At 48.5% G+C, this 6,485-nt stretch overlaps 1 protein-coding gene across 1 annotated transcript; it reads left to right on the top strand.

Moving 5' to 3' along the window:
* The first annotated feature begins 229 nt into the window (after positions 1–229).
* Positions 230–6,069, top strand: LOC131924189 (serine protease inhibitor A3N-like). The gene is made up of 4 exons (XM_059279422.1): positions 230–876; positions 3,137–3,410; positions 4,510–4,660; positions 5,616–6,069. Exons 1-4 carry the CDS (start codon positions 240–242, stop codon positions 5,814–5,816), a joined length of 1,263 nt encoding a protein of 420 aa, XP_059135405.1. The 5' UTR covers positions 230–239; the 3' UTR covers positions 5,817–6,069.
* The last annotated feature ends 416 nt before the right edge of the window (positions 6,070–6,485 follow it).

Raw genomic sequence — 6,485 nt, forward strand, 5'->3', positions numbered from 1 at the left:
TTTTCTAGCAGGATAATTGGTTACTACAGCATCACTTCCTCCGGTGGAAACGGTGCATGGGATCTAGTAGTGCCATCTGAGGGGCCAGAGCACTTCCTGTGCATTGTCACAGAAGCAGAAAGGGGCAGCAGAGCCTGGAAACAATACAGGCAAGGTTGAAGCACAAGGAGATGATCAGGTTACCACCTGACCCTCCCAGACTCAAAAGATCTTTCTTTTCAGGCAGGAGAGCAGAGAAGATGGCCCTCCTTGTAGCTCTGGTGCTCTTGATGGCTGGGTTCTGCCCTGCTGTTCTCTGTCAATCAGATGGCACATTGGGAAGAAACACCGAAGTTCATGAAGACCAAAACAATGGGACACAAATGGACAGTCTGACACTGGCCTCCACCAACACTGACTTTGCCTTCACCCTCTACAAGGAGTTGGCTTTGAAGAATCCAAATAAAAATGTCATCTTCTCCCCAGTCAGCATCTCAGCTGCCTTGGCCATCCTGTCCCTAGGAGCAAGCAGCAACACCCTGGAAGAGATTCTAGAAGGTCTCAAGTTCAATCTCACAGAGATCCCTGAGGCAGACATCCACAGGGGCTTTGGGCACCTCCTCCACATGCTCAGTCAGCCAGGGGACCAGGTGCAGATCAGCATAGGCAACATGATGTTTATTGAAAAGCGCCTGCAGATCCTGGCAGAGTTCAAGGAGAAGGCAAGGGCGCTGTACCAGGCTGAGGCCTCCACAGCTGACTTCCAGCAGCCTCATGAGGCCAAAAAGCTCATCAATGACTATGTGAGCAAACAGACCCAAGGGAAGATCAAGGAACTGATCTCAGACCTGGATGAGAGTTCATTAATGGTGCTGGTGAATTACATCTACTTTAAAGGTAAGGATGGTCTCTCTTTCAGAGGTGACTACAGAGGGTATTAACTGGGCACCTTGTGTCCATAAGCTGACCACTAGAAAGGAGGTGTTCATTGCCTTGGAGACATGGGTGCCTAAATTATTATTACTAGCAGGACTTGTCTTTTGGGATTTTTTAGATATACTTGTGATTCCTGGTACATACTCCACAGAATCCCTGAGTTCTCAGCCTAAGAGTGTTGTATTTGGATGTGACCTAAACTTACTGACTAGCAGATTGCACAGATTACGTGCTCAGTCCTACCTGAGTGTGATGAAGCCATAGCTTCTCCCTGCAGAGATGGTGTCTTAGTCAGTGTTCCATTACTGTGAAGGGACACCATGACCATGGCAATTCTTAAAGGAAAATGGTTAATGGGGGTGGCTCACCCAAAATTCAGAGGTTCAGTCCATTCTCATCATGGTGGGACATGACAATGTACAGGCAGACATGGTACTAGAACAGTATCTGAGAGTCCTACATCTTGCAGACAAGAGGAAGTGTTCTGGGGCTCTGGGAGTTATCTTGAGAATTTATGAGACCTCATAGTCTGCCTCCACAATGACATACTTCCTGCAACAAGACCATACCTACTCTAAAAAAGCTACATCTCCTAATAATGCCATTCCTTATGAGCTTATGGGAGACAACTGCATTCAAACTACCTCAAAAGAAGTCCCTCATTTAGCCTATTCCAGCATTTCCAATATGCTCCTACATAATCCATCTGCTAGAGAACCCATGTCTCTAGGAGGACTCAGGTAGTCTGGGACTTCTTGACCTAAGGAGCCTGGCTACCCTGTCTTAAAGGGGGAAAGTAGAATGTCCCATGACTACTGAAGAGCCTTTCACACATTCTTATGCAGGACCTCTCCATGAGCCTTTTCTGTAATGCTCCATTTGAACATGGAAAAGCAGGGACTGAGGAGAAGCCATTAGTGAGAGGTCAGCCAGGCAGTGTTCTGTGTTTAGTGTCTGGCTGATTGATGGAATTTTAGTTTTTAAAATTAGTAGTCAAGGCAGCCTATGGGGTCACAGTGCTGAAGATATACTCCTGGGATAAGGAGTCTGGGATTAGGGATCAGGAGAGTTTGGAAAATGAGTTCGAATTGCAGTGGGTAAGGGCTAGTAGGGAGACATCCAGAGCCCAAACCCAGCAAACCCTGCCTGATACACCAAGGAGTGAGGCAATGGCCCGCAGGATGATTCCTGAAAAAACCTGATGCGGCTGGATCTGGGGTGGATCTGGGACCCTGGACTCTGGATAGGCCAGGGCAGAGGAGGGTAGGCTCTGAGACTATACACAGAAAACCAATTGGCTGTGGACAGAAGAGAATAGGAGGACAGAGGACAGGAGTCCAGGATGACCCGAGAGCAGCTGTGTTCTGAAGGGAGGGGAAGCAGAGTGATGGCCTGAAGGATTAGACTGCAGGGCGTGGCTCTCTATGCTGGGCCAGGACATAAACTCCAAGGCTGCTTGACCCTGAGGTGGGGATGTGTGTTTATGCTGCTGGATCCTGAGCACAAGAAATTGTCAAAGTACCAAGTTGTCCAGGGTGCATTGCAGATGGTCACATGCACTTGGGATGTGGGGCAAGTCTAAGTAGGATATTTTTTATTTATGGAGGTGAACATAGCTCATGTAGTAGAAGAAGACTCATTACTCATATCTTAGTCAACCAACTATGGGATCCTGGTAATCCAACTCTGGGGAGTTGCAGATCTCATCAACTCCAATCTAAACCCACTCATGGCTCTGGGAACTGACTTCCATTAAGGTGGTTCACACTGATTGGCACCATGGACAGATCACTGTGTGGGAGAACACAGTCTCTCTTGTCCTGTTTCCCCTAAAACCTGTCCCACAAGACATTGCCTTCTAGACATGGCTCCTCCTGAGGAAGAAGGGATCCTCAACTCCCCAGGCTCCAGGCTCCCCACTCTCACTTTCATCTCTGTTACACACCCCACCCTAAGACCCCTGGCTGTTTTTCAGATATCTCATGTAGGGAAGCTTTAGTTTTGAGTTCCCCTTTCCAAACCAAGCTTGTGGATCACTTCTCATTCATAGTTCTACATCTGCCAGGGTTATTCCTAATCTAGATTATGCAACCAGTAAGGGACACTCTGTGTAGTTGAAGATGGATTGACTCCTGTCAAGAGTGAGAATTTGGGGCAGAAATGGGGTAGAGGTGGGGTCTCTCTGTTGATGGTACAATCTGATGATCTGCTTCACATTTAGGGAAATGGAAGAGGCCCTTTGACGCTCGTTTTACTTTTGAGTCTCACTTCTACTTGGACCAAAAGAGGACTGTGAAGGTGCCCATGATGAAAATTAAGGACTTGACTACACCCTACTTCCGGGATGAAGATCTGAACTGCTCTGTGGTGGAGCTGAAGTACAGAGGCAATGCCAGTGCCCTGTTCATCCTCCCTGATGAGGGCAGTATGCAGCAGGTGGAAGCTAGCTTGCAACCAGAGACCCTGAAGAAGTGGAAGGACTCTCTGTGTCCCAGGTGGGTATCCACAGGAACCAGAACATCCTGCTGTTTGCCTGAGGCCCAGTTTCCCTGTCCCTCAGAGTCTTACTAGTACCCAGTGTAATGGTTGGAAAGTCAGCAGGGACAGATGGAGTGGAGGTGAATTTCCATCTTCTTACTCAGTAGTTTGGGGTCACATTTTGCTGTCACGTTGTTGTTCACAAGAGGAAATCAGCTAGAGCAGGAGCTGATGATTCCTCTCTGTCTAACAGGCTGTAATTACAGGAAATCTTGAATGAGTTTGAATGGCAGTGGGAAGTGAGGCTGAGATGAGATCAGCTCTGAGAATCAGCTATGCCCTGTGTAGCCATCTCATCCCCTCATCACTCATCCATTCTCCATTCATGGGATGATGACTTGAAGACCTATGTGCTGTGCTCAAATTTAGACCCTGAGAGGGTATCAGAAACTTAAGGACAAAATTTCTTTTTTTTTTTTTTTTTTTTTTTTGGTTTTTCGAGACAGGGTTTCTCTGTGTAGCTTTGCGCCTTTCCCGGAACTCACTTGGTAGTCCAGGCTGGCCTCGAACTCACAGAGATCCGCCTGACTCTGCCTCCCGAGTGCTGGGATTAAAGGCGTGCGCCACCACCGCCCGGCTAGGACAAAATTTCTTACACTTAAGCAGTCATCTTGTAATGAGGAAGAAAGAGCGGGGACATGAAAAAATAACTAATCATTATTTGATTAAAGGTGAGTATCAGTGAGATTGAGAAGTTGGAGGATCCAAGGATAAGGAAAGCTGGAGTCGGATGGAGTGAGCAATTTTAACTAGAAGGATCATTAGATGAAGTCTGGGGGTCCACATGACAGGGAAGAACTGCATTTTCTGGGTCTGGGAGAAAAGCATTTTGGATAGGGGAAAAGCTGGTACCAAGCTTCATTGCCTGCCCCTGCAAAGCATCTTATGCGTCAATGGATATTTAATGCATTAGGAAAGGCAAAATCATGTGATGTAGGCTCAGATGGAAAGAGGGCTTCTCTCTAGTAATGGGCTGTGTGTGATGTGCCCTAGCTGCAATGTCATTTGAGAGGAACACAGTCCAGTGAGGCTTATATTTCTCTTTTTCATTCTCAGGAAGATCGACCAGCTCTACATGCCCAAGTTCTCCATCACCACTGACTACAGCCTGGAGAACATCCTTCCACAGCTTGGCATCAGGGAAGTCTTCTCCACACAGGCTGACCTGTCTCGTATCACAGGGGCCAAGGACCTGAGAGTCTCTCAGGTAAGCCAAGACACACTGGGTAGTTCACCTTGGTGCCTGAATGTGGATGGTGAAGGCCAAGTGGTGTGTGGGGAAATGGCAAATGTGTGAGAAAGCCTGCATTTCTGAGATTCTTCCATCCCAGCAGAGCTGGATTACAGCCTAAATACTCCTGCTGGATACCATGCAGCCAATCACTCCTCTATCCCCTGAACATAACTTCACCCAGGAGCCAGGGGTGGAAAAGAGCCTCTGCTCAGTCTTCAACAACCATAGGCACCAACCTGTGCTGTATGTGCATGCCACCCACAATCCACTGCAGGGCAAAGCGTTTCAGCCTCAGCCTTTTCACTGCAGAGCTGACCCAGTACTTCTCACTAGCACACAGAACAGTAGCTGTAAAAGAAAAAAAAAACAAGGGATGAATGGCAGCTGGGATGAAAAGATTAAGAATAGGAGAGAAGATGCCTTAGAATCCCACACTACATTCCCAGATGCACAGCCTGACAATGCCTAGTGTTCTGTCCAGTGCCCACTCAGAGGCCTGGGCTCAGATCTGTCCCAGCAGGGCATGGAGTCTGAGAATGAGAAGCCATGCCCTGTGTATTGAGGTTGTGTGTCCCTCAATGCACAGGGCTGGAGCAGGAGGGATGCTGAAGCCCGCTCTTGCTGCCGGCACCCAGGCTGTTCACTGTGGGGCTCCTGAGCAGAAGCCTGTGGAGGAAGGACTGGCATTGCCTACACCCATACCCCAGTTTGTCATGAGTTTGAGAGCAACACAGATCCTCAGAGACTGAGCAGACCCAGGGCATGTCTCATCTCACATCCTGAGAAGAGACTTGGAAACACCAGGGGTAGAGCTCACGGTAGGAACAAATAACTTCACCAGCCGCTGAGGCCAGCAGTGAATGCTTGCTCCAGGAATCTCCTCTCCTGCCCTCTCTGGTCTCCAGTGAGTGATGTCTTTCTCTTACAGGTGGTCCACAAGGCTGTGCTGGATGTGGCTGAGACAGGCACAGAAGCAGCTGCTGCCACAAAAGTCATGGCTGTGGGATCGGCTCTAATTTTGAACCCTCTGAGAGTGTATTTCAACAGGGCATTCCTGATGATTATCTCTGACACAAATACTCAGATTCCACTCTTTATGGCCAAAGTCACAAATCCCAAGGGAAACTAGCACTCCCAAGTGGTGAGGCTTCTTCCTGTGGGCCAGAGATTAAGCCTGTATGTGGGTCTCTATGTGTATTTTTATTTCCATGCTCTGATTGGCTGTGGCATGTTTTGATTGACATGTGACGTACTGTATGACTCAAACATGCACAGGGCACTTGGACAGTCAGTGTCAGGCTCCCAGTCCTCCTGGCAGCACTAGTTCATGTTCCTGAGCCTGAACTCTGTCTTTGTGTTCCTCCCTGCTGCCTCTCCTTATCTGCATCTACCCAAATCCTGGGCCCTGGCAGTAGACTTGGTCCCTATCTAGGCTTAGGTTATGTCTGCCTTCAGCTTCCGCTGGCTGGATAAAACTATGCAAGCTTATAGTTCAAACATGTGAACCTCAGCCCCAGCACTGAGAAGGCAACCTGCTGCCCGGAGTCTGTTTCCAGAAACTAGGGCCACAGTGTACCAAGTTCCTGTCTCACACTTTTCCTCTTCTAGACTCTGCCACCCACTGTCCCTTACAGGGGCTCCTGACCCTCCCCACATCTAGCACAGTTTTGGATCCCTTATTCCTGAAGCTCATGGAGTCAGTTGGTCAGACCAGCTCCTTTCCCCCTAGTACACAAACCTAGGGCAGTGGAGTCCTTTTCTAGGTTCCCCACTGACCAACCTCATACAACAGATGGAC

Source organism: Peromyscus eremicus, chromosome 14 (genome assembly GCF_949786415.1).
Source record: "Peromyscus eremicus chromosome 14, PerEre_H2_v1, whole genome shotgun sequence".
In the NCBI taxonomy this organism is placed as follows: domain Eukaryota; kingdom Metazoa; phylum Chordata; class Mammalia; order Rodentia; family Cricetidae; genus Peromyscus; species Peromyscus eremicus.

Coding starts and splice junctions, on each gene's coding strand:
- LOC131924189 (XM_059279422.1), top strand. CDS start 240: ATGGCCCTCCTTGTAGCTCTGGTGCTCTTGATGGCTGGGTTCTGCCCT. Junction 3,411..4,509: donor AAGGACTCTCTGTGTCCCAG/GTGGGTATCCAC, acceptor TTTCATTCTCAG/GAAGATCGACCAGCTCTACA. Junction 4,661..5,615: donor AGGACCTGAGAGTCTCTCAG/GTAAGCCAAGAC, acceptor TTTCTCTTACAG/GTGGTCCACAAGGCTGTGCT.